Genomic DNA, 16,773 nt, shown 5'->3' with positions numbered 1-16,773 from the left:
CGTTTCACACGATTCTCAATCGTTTGAATATATATTTGCGAGACAATTTTTCCCCAATTTGTTAAACAATTTTTCGAATTTACAAAAGTGAATTCATTTTTTCATTCCGTCCATCGATTGTTTCTCCATCATACCCCCACTCCGCTCTATATGGGATGTTTTCTTTCGTCACGATTTCCTGGAATTATCGACACTCTCGCGTTTGCTGGTCTTTCCGAATTATCGACACGCTCGGGCTCGCGCTCTGCTTTATCTATACCCAAGCCCTCCGAAAATTACCGACACTCTTGCCCTCGCGACCTGTTTGATTCACAGGTACACCCGCAAAATTAGTTCCGCCAGTTCCGCTAGGAAATTTTGCGGTTGAAGCTTCGCCATTGGCGTTAGCAATCTCCCCTATAATCTCTGTAGCAATCTCCCCTATAATCTCTGCCAATAATATTCAGATATATCCTGAAGAATAGAGACATCGAGATCGATTGTTCATAGGATATATACATTTAATATTTGACGTATCGCAATTAAATAAGTTAAGGACTCAGAGAACTATAAGAAGGGAAAACTAATAAATAAATTTAGTGGACTAAAGAATAAAAAAAAAAGTCCGTAAAACAGTAATAGGCTAAGGGTTCTCACCAGAGCAGTGCGATATCTGCGGTTAAATCTGAGTATGCTTTAATAATATTTAATGAAAGCATACACATGAACTTTTTCGAAGCACATGTGAGCCGAGTAGTGTAGATTATGATTCCAGATAAACTCAGAAAAAAAGATAGATTATCATTGTGACGGTGCGCAACCAACGATATGGTCGCGAATGCATTCATCTTTCAAGCGTTCACAGTGTAGACCTTGCGACGATATTGGTTAGAATATCAGGTATGTTGTCATGATTGACTTTAAAATACGTTGCAGAATACAGTACTCTCGAATATTCTGCGAATAGAGTTGTGTCATTTGATACTTTGCCTAATTTCAGACTTTAATTAAAAATTGTTCGATTTCCGTATCCACTACATTTTCATATACTTTTATTATGTATTGCACTTATTTTCTATATCAAATAGCGAATATGATTAAATATCTCATGACAACAACATAACAAATGAATAATGAGAAAAAATCTTGCTTTCTTTATTTTTTTTCAGCGTACCTTCCTTGATAATTTACACCACTTAACCTTGAAAAATTGTACGCTCTACGGTTGCAATAATCTTAACCAATCGTGGCGTTACTGAAAATCCGACGTTATTGCTCATCCAAGAAGCTTACACCAGAGTCCACAGGAATATTCAAACAATATTTAATAAATACCAAAGGAATCAAAAACCATCGATGTCGAAGTCTATCACTAATTGGACCTTTTGGAGGTCATATTTTTTTTTCTTTCCATTTGTTTTTATATCATCAATTAAAGCGATGACAACGTCAGACATCAATGTTTGGTTAACTACACTTATCAGTTTTCATATTTTCATAATTTACAACACTAATTAATATAATTGGGAACAGATTGTGATACTATATCATCATTTTATGCGCTTTTCAGTCCATCAGTTTATTGAGATATACTCATTCTAACAGTTATGTCGGTATTGTTGTATTGATATTTGAGCAATGCTTATAGGTTCATTGAAATATGAAGGTCTTTGTTCTAACCCATCAAATATTTCACTTAAAATCCTTAGATATGTTTTCTAAACCTACTAATTTCTCTGGTACTAATTGATTTGCGCTGCTCCGGGTGACCTATGTATCTAACTCAGTCGCTAGTCATCTTTCATGATGAAACTGTTCAGGAAACTAAGAGATATATTTCGAATATTTCAGACTAATGTGGGTAATATGGACATGGCTGATTCGTATTGACGCAGAACCAATTAATACTGTCAAATCTATTTTGCCGGACATATATTGACTATTTATAATGATAAGCGCTTTCCCGGAAAATTCTTTACACTTTAGCGGACAATACCTAGTCGATTACACACTTTTTCTTGCACCCTGGAATATGAAATAACATACGCATCTCGGGCATAGGTTTTGTTTTTCGTCATCGGAGTGAAAAGGTTGTTCTTAGCAATAAGAATATGCAGATTGGAGAATGAACCAAATGCGAGTACTCTATTCTTATGTGCTGGAACAATTTTTTGACCTAGTTTTTTGTGCATTGGATCTGCAATATGGTGCTTAATGTAGAGAGAGGAGAATCATTTATTTTCAGCGGTAAATAACCAGAAATCCACTACATATTTTACTTACTTTAATCCAATTCACATTTCTGTGTTATTCTCATAGAAAGTCGAAGAGATCTGTTCGATTGGACGCACAAGCTAAAAAAAAAAGAACACGTAAACGTAGTGCTGCTGATCTACAGCCAACTGTGAAGACAGCAGTATACAGAGTTACAGAAAGTGTTCAAAGGCAGAAACCAACAACAAGTTTGGCCGCAATGATGGAACTGCCCGTATCAAAAATAGAAGAGCGGATCCCCAGAGAATCTCCCATAAGTGATGATTATGAAATAAGTAATCAGGTGCTTGGATTGGGAATTAATGGCAAAGTCGTACAATGTTACGATAAAGTTACTAGACAGAAATATGCATTGAAGGTAATCGAAATTCTGTACATTTTCGTAAATAAGTTTTGTAAAGTATAATGTGCTACGTTCGTCCATAATTGAAAGGTTATTTTGGTAATGTGTTATCTTGGAGAAATATTATGATAACGCTGGAAGAAAAGTGATTTTTGACGTGAGCAATGGTTACTAACCGAGCCGAAGGTGGGGTGGGGACAGCACTGCAATCATCTTTATTAGGAAGTACTTATTTTCATATGTTTTGTATAAAACTCTCTGAAGCTACTCAGATAACAGGAGATTTGCCACGCACGAAGCAGGCAAAACAGTCCTCTTTCTTGAATCTATATCATAAAGTCACATTATATTCTCTTTGCTACAAAGGGAAATAATTTAAAGTTCTTTTTCAACGATTCACCAACCACGGAAGTACTCATACTAATGTAATTCATTAATCGATTCATTGATTTAACTGAGAAATCGATCAGTTTAATAATGAGTGGTTGAAAAGATGGACAAACTACTTCTTGGGTGATGATGGATCTTGGTTATTTAATAAAAACCCCTTTCATACAGGTTCTTCACGACTGTGTTAAAGCGAGACGGGAAGTTGAATTGCACTGGAGGGCTTCTAACTGCAAACACATTGTACAAGTGAAAGAGGTCTACGAAAATGCATACAGTGGGAACAAATGTCTACTTGTCATTATGGAATGGTAATTTGCTTTTATGTTTGTCGAATTGCACATGTTTTTATCTTTCATTGTTTCAATACATTGGATATTCAATGGAATTTTCATGAGATTAAATATAAATCGAACGTGCTATGACTTCAGGACGTATTGAGTTTGGGTACAGTAAGCCCGAAATTTTCTCGTAGGCGCGGGGTTATTGGAAGAAAGCTCAGGTGGCCGAGTGGTAGAAATATGCGCACCCACATGAGAAAGGCGTGATGCTAAGTAAGAAATTCGAATAGTAAGACGAACTTTTGCGTCTTCACTACTAAATTCGCAATTCATTGAGGTATGGTCAATGAATTGCGAATTTAGCAGTGAAGACGGAAAAGTTCGTCTGTAGATACAAACAATGTTTTTTTTTAAAAACTGTTAGTTCCTGCAAGTGCATTTAAATAATAGACGAAACAATCAGTATCAGCCTGACTAATACCGTGAACGATATTTACATAGTTCATATTTTTAGACGAGTTAAAATTTCTTCACTTCATGATAAGTACGAATATCAATTAGGTGATTGTGACGACTTTTTCTGTTCAATAGAACTATACTGTCGAGATTTGGTGGCAATTAATTTTCAATGCTACTATTCATTATCTATTTAGGATAGTATGTCAATTTTTGAAATTGGCGAAAAAATTTTTTCGGAAAACGAATATTAAATGGATGATACTTCTCACAATGCCAGTTTGTTTAAGTTTAGCATTTACGAGTCTCACTAAAACTAGAATCATTAATGTTTCACACTAGTATTTCACAAAATTTGTTTTGCGATTTTTCTGCGAAGAATTCACTTATTTTTTAAAATTACATACGATTTTCAAGCTGCAAGTGGCCCAACAATGTTTGCGGTCAGTTAAAAATTCATTCCTCCTTTTCTAATTAGGGTGGAGAAATGAAACCGACATCCGATTGATGATTGTAAATTCAGTCAACTGACTAATATTTCATTTCTGCAACTTCCATAAGGACGCGGGAAAAACGCGTCGAAAATCATAACGGCGCTGAAGAAGATTACACAGATCTTAAGCACTCAGGGAGCCGACAATATTTTTCCCAAATTAAATAATCATTTATCTTCTGCACATTAAGAGGGGCAGATGAAATTAACACCAATCGATTCAGAATTCAACTCTAAACGAGTGGATGACGATTTCTTTTTTTAATCTCTAGTAGGAGGGGAGGAATTAATTTTAAAAAGCGCGAGTGACACTGAAGGACTTCACTCATTTAAAAATTCAGTTCTCTGCGTAACTTTCAACGCAAAGTTTCTATTTTCCTATATATGTTAAAGAGATAACACTGCAGTCAGTTGATTGAGTTTTTAGTCCTCAATCGAATGCCGTTGGGTTCACCTCTCCATCATTATTAAGAAATTAATTTTTAACTAAGCCTAAATATTATTGCCACTGACGCGATTACTACTCCCACGATCCTTCTGGCAGTGCTACATCATTGTCGAGACTTGCGTGCTCATGACCTGCACTATTGACGTACGTACTCTTAATTTAGTTCAGACGCCACCGCCACGAAATTTGGCGACGGGCAGAAGCGGGAAAAATAGAAGTAGAGAGAGAAACAGACGTTATGGTCGTTGCCAACGAACAAGTCAAACGCTGAGAAAATAAAATGGCAAAAATATTACATGATAGTTGCCATGGGTGGATATTTTTATTCGTTAGTGCTTATCAAGAAATACAAATACCATTAGAAAGCCCATAGTCAACTTATATAATGTAACGAAGGACGGATTTCGCCAGAAATTACCCTATAATGAGAAAAAAATATAAAAACCATTCGAGGAGTAGTTGTGTCGTGGATATTATACGCAACAGCATGGGGCTATGACGTCACACGGGTATGAAATGTCAAATTAGCCGATAGGCTCGCGTATCGAGATACGCGGGAGCGTATCGGCCAAGTACATATTTCATAACCTCTAAACCTCCAAACCACACAACAAACTACAGGCCCAGCGCTCCCAAGTATCTATACACGACTCAACTACCCCTACCACTACCTCCAGAACTAATTTTCGTAATTAAATTAAAACACGGCAATTTGAAGAAAAAATAAACTTAGTTACATCACCTAAATCGCGTATGCTCTTTTCATTAATTCTAATCCTCTCGCAATTAAACGCACCATTAAAAAAAATCGAGCATAGCAACGGATTTTTTCGCATATTTTCCGCGGTGAGATTATTTCAAAACTGAAGCCGTCAGATGTTTGTTTGAAAGTTGGCAGCATCTGTTTCCAACGGGCGCTGTGTGTTATCGGTTCGTAATCAGCGTCGCGCGCCAATAATGAGAGGTTGGCAAAAGTATCGTGGAAAATGCCCTGAGAAGAGATAAGTTGAGTTTATTTTCAGTGATAAATTAAAAAAAAGAAATGCATAATTTGGCATCTCATGGTGTTGACACCTAACACTTTTTCTATTTGTTTCACTTTCTTCAGTTATCCTTGGAAATAAACAATTTTTCTAAAAAAAACACTCTTTACTGCACCCTCAACTATGAAATGTATTTTGAAAATACACTTTTCCAAAACAAGAGATGTTTTAGAAATAATTAAGGAAAATGCCTTGGAAAAATGTGAAAAAACTTAATTAATTTTTGATTATCCATACATGTGTTTTGAGAGAAAAATAATGGATTATTTCACGTAGCCAGTATTTTTAGGGCCAAAATGCAAGTAGCAAGCGCCCCAAAAAAGAGATAAGAACAACAAATCGATTTTATAAAATCACCTGACCTTTATTGTGCATTACATTCAATTCGTAACCTCAAACAGGCTTAATATGAAATTTAGAAAATTTTATTCTCGTTCTAAATTGTATTTTCAAAAAAAGAATAACTCGGCAAATTAAATGATCGATTTCTCTTAAAATTTGATATATTAATCGAAAACCTGGAAAATAAATGAATACAATAACTAATTAATGAATTATTTACATAAATTATAACTTCAAATAGTTGATTGATACACTATTATCGCTCACTCATGAATCAAAACTTATATTATACAGCAATGCATCGAATAGAAAGATATATACCATATATACGCAATAGTCCTTATTCCAAATGCATAATTGAAAGATTGTGAAGGAAGAATCATGAAATTATGTGGAGATACATAAAATTAGTCACTTATTTAAACTCCAGGGCACGGAAGACTCATTCCAATAATTGGATATTGTCGATGCATTTTGTATTTTATTTAAATCTAGGTAATAGTAAGAATCTCTCATTCGATAGTAGCTTGGGTAATGGAAGGGTAAAATCTCTTGCCCATTTTGAAAGAATGCTTGAAATCCCCCCAAAAACAAAAACAAAAAATGTTTTTGTAAAAAAATGCGCCAAGCACATATTTCAATGTTGTTCATTTGAAAAAAAAAATTGGGAAAAACGTGAAACAATAATTACTTGAATATTGAAGCCATAACTATGGAAATTTAAAAAAATACACAAAATTAAGAAATACGCCAAGCTCATTGAATTTACCAGTGAGGAACGCTGGTGATGCTAGGAGTGCGTAAATCGTTTTAAGTTCTTCTCTATGAATGTCTTGACTAAGACGAGTCCCATAATATCCTACAAAGGACATCGCAATCAAATCGAATACTCGACGCAAGTCGAAAGGGGTAAAAAGGGCATTGTGAGTCAAAAAACTATTCAGCAATATGGTCAGGATCAACGTACTTGGCGCGGTTTTTCCTGATAACCTAACCTATTTGGATATGCGATCTTTCCTCTCTTCGTTAAAAGCTGCCCGTGAAACTTGACCTGAGCAGTGCTGACCCGTACTGCACTGCTGACTGAAAAGTTTCCCGTGAGAATCTTTCATCCCTATGCATCAACTGTGGAACTACTATCGTTTGAGTCTCGAACATAGTTGAATCAAAGGAACTTCCCTAATCCGATGGTCTGCTCATCAAGATTTCAAACTCATAGGTCTTTTCATGATAATCAGATAGAACTTTCAGTTGAATTTTTCGCTTTGTTGATTCCCCTAAAATTTCCAGAATGAACTACAGTTCGTGTAATTGAGGAAAGTACTCTATTATCGCGAGTTCTAAAGAGAAAGTGGTGAGTTTCGAAAAAACCGCACCAAGTACGTTGATCCTGACCATATTGCTGAATAGTTTGTTGATTCACAATGCCCTTTTTACCCTTTTCGACTTGAGTCGAGTATTCGATTTGATTGCGATGTCCTTTGAAGGATATTATGGGATTCGTCTTAGTCAAGACATTCATAGAGAAGAACTCAAAACGATTTACGCACTCCTATCATCACCAGCTTTCCTCACTGGTAAATTCAATGAGCTTGGCGTATTTTTTTATTTGTGTATTTTTTATCAAATTTTCATAATTATGGCTTCAATTTTTAAGTAATTGTTGTTTTAAGTTTTTTCCAATTTTTTTTTCAAATGACCAACATTGAAATATGTGTTTGGCGCATTCTTTTACAAAATCTTGATATAGTAGACGCGGCAGCATCAGCCTATGACGTCACACGGGTATAAAATGTCAACTTGCCCGATACGCTCTCGCTTATCTTGATCTAATGCAATTGCACTCGTCCGAAGAGGTAATCTATTCAAACATGGTTCAAAATGTTTGCTACAAAAGATTTTTATTGATTTCTCTCTTATTCAGTTCACTTAATGGAGTCAAATTTTTTAAAAATAATGATCATTTCCCCCAAACAAATCCTACCACTTCAATGTTAAATTTCGCATTAATTTGCGGTGAATTTCAGGCTATTCGAATTTTCGATTAGCGTCATGGCTTTCTAGCCACTAAAACCACTAAAGTATAGACACACTATAACACATCGGTGTATATAAATTAACTAATTCCACGTAAACAATTACTTTATGCCTTGAGGCCCGGGTGGAGGGATTTCCAGCCGACAAGTCCCTAGAAAATTCCCTAGAAAAAACGTGTTTTACGGGGACATAAATGACAGCCCCTGTAGACCCTCAAAAAATATCGTCGTAGAGTCAATAAATAGATAATTATTTTTGCCGGGCCAGTAATTAGGTCTCAGGGGTAGGAAATTGAGTAATGAATGTGTAATTACGTTTGAAGAAACCCCCCAGATTTTACCAAGGTGAATTCTCCAATGATCGTTTGGAGAAAAATATGGCGGCTCAATCACTCTGACAAAAAAACACTCCCCACATTTTATACATCCACTTTTCACTCGCGACAATCAATTACCGGCCCGTGACCATAACTATTACATTTCTCGCGATTTTCCCCGGAAGGATTCGATGGACGGAACGTCCGTTATTTATGTCCGCGAGGACGAAGTGATCAGCTGTCAATTTTAAGGACACTAAAATTAGGTAGATGACGAAGTGGGGCCTCTTAATCTCGGAGAGGCAAAAATGAGTTTCACGGCAGAAGTGATCAGGAGCCGGGAGAAGGGGGGGGGGGGGCAGTTCTAAGGAGAGGAGAGGGGGGATTCTGAGTCGATCTGTACCTATAAATTTCGACCCTATTTTTTCACCATCAGTAACTCATCTCCAAAATTGTCGCCAGAGTAAAAAAAAAAGATTTCTACAGATATATGTAAATCGACTCAAAGGGTGATACTGAGTCGATCTGCACCTATAAATTTCGACTCTGCTTTCCACCCTCACCAGCCCAATTCCAACATGACTAACGGGGTAAAAAAATGTCTCTACTAATATATGTGGAGCGACTCAGGGCAGTATTCCGAGTCGATTTGTACATCTCAGTAACTAATTTGCAAGATTGCCGGTGGGGTTAAAAAAAAGGTTTCTACATGATATGTAAATTGATTCAGGGGATGATTCTTAATCGATTTGTGCCTATCAATTGCGATCCTCAATTTTCACCCTCACCAAGCGATTTCCAAGATGGCCGACGAGCCAAAAAAAATGTTTCTACAAGTGTATGTAAATCGATTCATGGGATGATTCTCCATCGATTTGTGCCTATCAATTTCGACACTTTTTCCACCTTCAGTAACTCATTTCCAAGATTGCCGACGGGGTAAAAGAACGTCTCTACAGGTGTATCTGAAGTGACTCAGAGGGTGATTCGGAGTCGGTCTGTTCCTATGAATTTCGACACTATTTTTTAACACTCATTATCCATTCAATAAATATCGGTTGAATATATTCACCCTCACTATCCCATTACCAAGATGGCGGAGGGGATTAATGCGGGTTCGAGGATCGAATAAGTGTGCGAAATGTGGCGTGATGATGAGATCACTGTGTCAGGGTGAAATTGGGGTTGATGGTTGAATGAGTGCAAGGAAAAAAATGAAGGGTTGAAGCTGGGATGAGTGTGGCAGGGTAAAATAGGGGGTTGATGGTTGAATGAGTGCATTGGAAAAAATGGGCGGTTGAGGGAAGGATGACTGTGTCAGGGTGACATGCAGGCTGATGGAGGATTGAGTGCAGGACAAAAAATGAAGGGTTGATGCTGGGATGAGCGTGTCGGGGTGAAACAGGTGGTTGATGCTGGGATGAGTGCATCAGGCTCAAATGAGAGTTAAGGCTGGGATGAGTGCATTAGGGTGAAATGGGGGCTGATGGTGCGTTAATTGCAGGTCAAAACATGAAGGTTTTTTTAATGCTCTTTTTACATCGCTTCGAGTCATAGGAGATTATGGGGCGATTAAGAGTTTTTTGAACCGGATTAGATCTCACCAGTCTGTCCGGCCATGAATCGAACGTGGGACCTATTCATTGTGCAGCAATGAACTTAACCACTTCGCCAGGTGAAAAGAGAAAAAAAACGGAGGGTTGAATCTGGGTTGAACGAGTCAGGGTGAAATGGATGATTGATGCTGGGACCGTTTAAGAATGGAATGAGTTGGTCAGGGTGAAATAAGGTGGGGGGGAGGCAGAGGTTGCTGTGGGATGAGTGCATGGGAAAAATGGCGGCTTGAGAGTGGGATTAGTGTGTTGGGGTTAAGTGGGGTTTGATGATGGGATAAGTGCATAGGAAAAATTATGAGTTGAGGCTGGGGTGAGTGTGTCAGGGTGCTGTGGTTGAAGATGGAGTGAATGCATTGGGAAAAAATGAGAGTTTGAGGGTGGGCTGAGTATATCAGGGTGAAATGTGGGTTAATGGTGGGATGAGTGCATCAGGGTGGAAGAGCGGTTGATGGTGGGAAGAATTGATGTGGAAAATAAAGGGTTGAGGTTTGCATAAGTTTGTCAGGGTCCAGCCCTAGGTCTGGCTGGATTGTTGTTCATGATTCGAGGAGGCCGAGGTGGCGGTCCTTGAACAGCGTCGACCGCGAGATATTCCCCCGCATATTCCGCGTAGGAGCCCCCTTCGAATTCTTCGATGCCTTGGTCGTCGAAGGATACCGTCCTTACGGACGGAGGCCTGAACGCCCCTAATGGACGACGGAAAGGTGTGCGTGCCGGCGATCGAGCCGGATGAGATGGACGATAAGCCAAACTTGGGCAAATCGAGTGTTCCGGCCTTGGAGGCGGACGCCTCTCGACGGCTTTCTAGTAGATCTTTTCGAGACGTTTAGCCGCCATTTCCAGCTCATCCATGGTCATACCGTCCCGAAGGGCGATGCCGACCTGGAGGGTTGGGAGAAGTTGACGGTGGGCTTGTACCACCTGATCAATTCCACTAACCGCGGGGCTAATACGCGAATAGTACCCGCGGATGCTCGCAACATAATTATTGACCGATTCACCCTCGGCCTGAGTACGAAGAGCGAGTTCCTCTCGGATCGCCGTTTGATAATCAGGATCCGTGTATGTGGTTCGGAAATTAGCTCGAACCTGTTCCCAGGTTCGGAATTCGTGGCAACGGCCCCGATACCAGGTCAGTGCTGGACCGGATAATAAAACCAGTATGCCACCGATGCGAACGTCATCGGGGATGGGGAGAAATGCCCGCCCGGCCTCAATTCTCACGAGGAATGATTCCACGTCTTCATGCGGAAGACCGGAGAAGTGCGCGCCACATTTCTTCATTGAGTCTAGAAGAGATGCGGAATCCAGAGGCCTACGTCTCGGACTACTTCCTTCTTCCGAAAAATGGAAGTCTCCCTCAACCGGAATCAGCCGTCGAGGGGATGAACCGGCCGGGGGACTTGTCTCTCGTACGAGGGATGTTGACCTCCGGTTCTCAAAGGATTCCACCCTAGATTAGGGGGATTTACCCCTGACCGTTGGGGGAGGTCTCTCCCGTGTTAGGGAGGATGAGATGGCCACGGTCCACGAGGGAAGGTCCTCAGAGGCTGTGGATAGTTACCCGCCTGTGTAGGCGGATAGAGATTTTCACCCCCGACGCCCGAATAAGGTCCGGGTTGTCGGGGATAGTAGCCAAGCCACCACGGTGGCTGGAGAAACTGACCAGGGTTTTCGCCTGGATAAGATGCCGAAGGGTTGTATCCCTCGGATTGTAAAGATCGGAGCCGTGGAGGGTGATTGGCTTGTGCGCCAGCCGCCCTGTCCGGATTGCCAGCTGGGATTGTCCCTACTGGAAGGTCCTCGTCGACGATTCGATTAGAGCCATGACTGGATTTCGCGGTCGTTGAGTTGATTTTTCTCGTAACGCTCCTTTTGGGAGGCGCAAGATTTTCCATCTCGTGGCCGTCGGTTTGGACGGATTGGTCGACAGTAAGATCGACTCCTGGAGCCGCAGCTCCGGATCCGCGAATCCCAGACCCACCGGGTCGAGGAGCCTCAGTACTACGATTTTTAGTACTGGGAGGTAATTCTGGCGAATCACTATCATGATCGCCCATGATCGGCCTCTCCTAATCCGATTGAGGAGGGAAGTATTAATCTAAAATTCGGAAAAGACCGATGGGGATCGGGTGTACCCCGATAAAAAACGAAAATCGGCGAAGGGGCCGATACTAACCGAAAACAATGCAGAAAAGAAAGAAAAAAAAAGTCGGAAAATAGCCGATACCAATCGGAGAATAAGCCGATGTACGTTGGAAAAGAGCTGATAATAAATCGGAAAATAGGCCGTTGAAAGTCGGAAAGTAGTTGATAATAGACCGGAAAATATGTCGATGAAAATCGGAAAATAGCCGATGATAAATCGGAAAATAGCCGATGATAAATCGGAAAATAGGCCGATGATAAATCGGAAAAACGGTAGAGATCGGAAAGTCTCCGATAACCCGGGATGAATAAAATTAAGATAATTTTTAAATTTCACTTGCCGATCGTAGTCAATGGAAGTCAGATTCGGGAGCTCCACGTGAAATTTTTGTAAACACTTACAACACATTTTTTTTTTCCAGTAAAAAAAAAGAAAATGGAATATTGAAAACTATATAACACATACAAAAAAAAAGAAGGTTTTCAATTTGCGTTTGCCACTAGCGTCCCGCCAGACTCAAACCCGAAATAATAAATCTCAGTAGTATTTTAATAAGTCAATACTAAGTTTTAAACTAGCCACTTTAAATGCTTAAACTGTACTGAGCGGAAGGAGGCTAAGGGTCTCTTTAAAATTGGCCGTCAGCTAAACGCGGGGGTAACCCCCCTCCTTCCGCGGAGTTACTACCCCCTACTCATAACGCTACCCGGGGAACACGGATCCCACTTAGCAACGATAATTCGCGACCCAATAAATTTTTTTTTCAAAGTGCCGGACCGATGATGTCAGTATTGACGTCTGGATTATCCGCAATCGCACGAAAAGAAAAATATCTCTCTCACTCTCTTACCCAAACACTGCCTTTGTCTTGAGAACAATAGTGGCAGGATAATAATTCAAAAACAAAATTCCAACGTGATGAGGTCATCACGGGATCGCGAAACCTCAAAATCATCAAAATCCTAAAATCTCAATTTACCTGATAATTACAAAAGCAGTTAAATTTCAATTTGCGTATAACTGGTTTATTACACCATTGGCCGAAAACACCCCCCCCCCCCCAAAAAAAAGGGAAGAGAAAAAATGAAAAGAAAAAAATATATATAATTAGCGAAAACGTAAGGACTCTAACGCAAAAAAAAATTAATCTCTCTATACTATTCCCACGCGATAATATTGTCGCGGGACTGGGGAATACGCAACCGAAAGGAAAAATAATTGACTACAGTAGATTTACGTAACTGATTTGATCTCCAAGTGTTATTATCATTTCAATTATTTTGAAATATCATTAATATTTTAATTGGCTCGGAATATACATTCCCCCCCAAACAAAATCCCAGCTAAATTCTTAATTAACCCACAATACCCAGATTAACGCCGTTGAAAAGTGGCCTCGAGGATCATCGATCGACGATAATCCGAGGGATATTTAATAGACTCAAGGAAAACGAAAAAGAAAAGAAAAGAAGAAACGAAAAATCCACCTGGTGGATTTCGGAAAACCCTGAGCCATACGGCTCGGAACATTATCCCGCACATCCTCACAAAACCCTACACGTAAAAATCGGTAATTAACCACGCTAGGCCAATTAATAGCCACGTGGAATATTAATGCGTAGATCACACTTGTTGCACTTGCCACTCGATGGTTGTCTCGATGACGCCATGAGGGAAAACCACTGGCTTTTTGTTGGCCGTGGAACATTTTCACACACAAATTCTATCTCCAAAATAACCCCTAAAATCCCAAAAATCATCACTAACAACCCACCAAGTCCTGGTGTCTCACTTTTTCACTCACGTGCGTGGTGTTTCACGGTCGACGCGTAACTGATTTTCGGAGGTCAGTGTCGCGTTACGCGGACCCCCTAATCACGCCTACCAATCGATCCGGTGTCGATTGGTGGATCCCTCTACCTTATTCTGGGTCAAGCCCTTCGCGGGGGAATTAATTCAAATTTGAATTAATTCCCCAATCCTAAAATTTTTCGGTTCTCCGAGATCGGTTCTCCGGGATTCTCGGATTAAAACACCCTTATTCCTAAATCTTAAACCTAATTTTATTTTCCTGACCCTTAATTAATTTGGCAATCCGCCGGGATAACGACTGATTTTATCCCGAGCGGCCTTCCACCCGTACCAATTAATCCCCAGAACCCTTTTTCCTAGAGCCCCGGCCTCTTAGCCGGACCTACCCGACCCGGAGGGCTTACTCTCCCAACCTCTAAAAATCCCTCTATCCTGTACCTACTCTAAACCACCCCGAAAGGGGGGAAAATCCTAATATCGACTAACCACCACCCATTTAACTCATTTCTAACGGACCCCGAAGGGGGAAACGATTATTTTAACGATTATTTTAATTCTCACATAATTTTGTATCCCTGAGCTCTTTCTCTCTCTTTATTAATCATTTTGGGGAAACTAACGGGCATCCCCGATGCTCGTTACAAGCCTTACTGATCATTCGATCTAATTTATAAAAGTCACTGTCTTTTAGTTAATGTGATCACAGGTTTTATGAAGTCTGATTAAATTAAAGAAAAAATACATGAAATAGTAAGAAAAAAGTAAATAGTCAATAAATCAATCAAAGCATTACACAGTCATTACGAACTACAGCAGAGTTGAAAAAAATCAAACAAATGAGTCAATTGGTGCTGCCGGAAAAGTCAAAGTTTTAATTGAGAAAATATAAGAAAGAAAGAATATCAAATAAATTCAATGACTGGAGAAGAACAAGCCGAAAATCGATTCGTGATGGATAGAAAAAAAAAGAACAAATGAGGAAGTGGTGTAAAGCAGAGTTTAAAGGAGTTAATTATATATAGTGATATCCATGACGAGAAGGTAAATTAGTTGGTTAGTTAGAGAGAGAGAAGAGAGAAGTTAAGCGGAGAGCTAGCCAGGGAATTCGGTGCTCAGGGCGAGTGGAGGACAAACAGGGAGAGAGTGCTCGTTGTGGAGGGTTATATAGCCCGAAACAGCCGAGGCAAAGTGGGAGTAGTGTGACGTAGTACCTACCGCTCCCCACTAAATTACTGAAGCGTCGACGTACGGGAGATGCGGAGTGAGCGTGTAGGCAGCGACCGCTACAACGTTATAATTGTAAGATTATTTTTTCCCGGTCAACATCCCGGGTTAAATCCTCAAACTATTCTGGCTGTCGTCTCTATCGCTCACGATTGAGCACCAGCCAGGTTTTTCTGGAAAACCTGACACAAACCAGCCACGAAGGAATTTCGTTTACTGCGCGGACTGTCAGTGGCGGGTCTCATAATGCCGTGCCAGCATCATCATGACATGGTAGAGTGGGCGAGGTTCACCAACGTCTTAGGAACTCTGGTTATCGATTTTGGCCACATTCGCGGCGTCGTCAGAGAAAAATATCGGGTGACGTATGCCCCAGGTCTTTCGCGGAGTTATGTCGCCATCCCTCACACGTCTTCTACTCTCTTCTAGGGTCGAGATATGGGTCATCTACGATCCTTCTCACCCCGCAGGGCGCTAAATATCTCAAGGCATATGCGACACTGGCATCCGGAAACCTTTCTCACGCACCTAATATCGAGCCGAACTCGAGGATGATCGGGCCTACGGGAATCGACTCCACGACTAACCCTTAATCCACCCCAACACGAGTTTCACTCTGGAGATGGGTCTCTGTGGCCAAGACCGTTCGTTCCGCAGCCACAAAGCGATCCATCGCACTAGTCGGGGACGCGTCAGGGTACCCATCATAGCACTAAAAGGGATTATCGCCACCAACTGATGCCGAGCTCCTAAGGCATCCACTCAAAACCAGCACTCACCGCTAACTGCCTCAAGATTTCCCAGGGCCTTCTCCCCCTAATCTGAACCTCTCGGCGTGTGTGGGTCATCCGTTACCTCACAGCCACCAATCAGCTCGACGGGATCACGGGGCGCTAGTCCTTCCACCTAGCCGTTGTTCTCGGGGCTGAATCGACCGCGCGCTGTGGAATCACCCAGTTGGAAGGCCTGTACATCGGTCCTGGACTCTCTAACACAACTGGGTGGGTTTTTAAAATAGGTAACAGTCATCGTCAGCGTCATTATAGTATTCCGAAACGGTCTCACCCTACCACGTTTCTTCCCATCAGATGATTTAGGCTTGATCCCACTCACCTTCGGAGCGGCCTGATTGGCCGTCGTCTGATTTCCTAGTCATTTTCCGCTTGGCTCTTTCCGCCGGCGTTTGATGTCGCTTCTAGTGACTTTCTACTAGTGATATTGACTAGTAACGCGAAAAACTTGTAATACAATATATACTTGTTCATTTTATGCCGATTTGCCAGTAGCTCTCTGCATCTCTTGATGGCCAGCACTTCTGCTTGGAACACTGTGGCTTCGGTTCCCGGGGTACCAGCAGTCTCCATAGTGCTCCACACGTCCATAAAATCCCGCTCCTAAACGGTCCTTGTATCCTGACCCGCCCGTGTACCAATGCATGACATTATTGTTTGGTCGTCTCTTGAATTTTCCAGTCTGCTCTTTCGGGATTATAAGTCGGAAAGGGCTCCCTGGTCTGGTACTTCCTGGTGATTCTGTCATGTCTTTCATTTATTTAAAAACTTTTTTTCAGGAT

At 40.8% G+C, this 16,773-nt stretch overlaps 1 protein-coding gene across 1 annotated transcript in view; it reads left to right on the top strand.

The window, feature by feature from the left end:
* The first annotated feature begins 401 nt into the window (after positions 1 to 401).
* The window catches only part of LOC105272233 (MAP kinase-activated protein kinase 2), a 61,235-nt gene continuing 44,863 nt past the window's right edge, over positions 402 to 16,773 (top strand). Inside the window, exons 1-4 of the mRNA XM_011314251.1 lie at positions 402 to 879; positions 1,149 to 1,370; positions 2,299 to 2,611; positions 3,155 to 3,294. Coding sequence (XP_011312553.1) covers positions 1,336 to 1,370; positions 2,299 to 2,611; positions 3,155 to 3,294 — 488 coding nt within the window. The 5' untranslated portion in view covers positions 402 to 879; positions 1,149 to 1,335. The remainder of the gene's footprint in view (positions 880 to 1,148; positions 1,371 to 2,298; positions 2,612 to 3,154; positions 3,295 to 16,773) is intronic.

This window comes from Fopius arisanus, unplaced genomic scaffold (assembly GCF_000806365.1).
Source record: "Fopius arisanus strain USDA-PBARC FA_bdor unplaced genomic scaffold, ASM80636v1 scaffold00150, whole genome shotgun sequence".
NCBI classification, from domain to species: Eukaryota; Metazoa; Arthropoda; class Insecta; order Hymenoptera; family Braconidae; genus Fopius; species Fopius arisanus.
The sequence above is the reverse complement of the archived record's forward strand: the minus strand, read 5'-3'. Positions and strand labels throughout refer to the sequence as shown.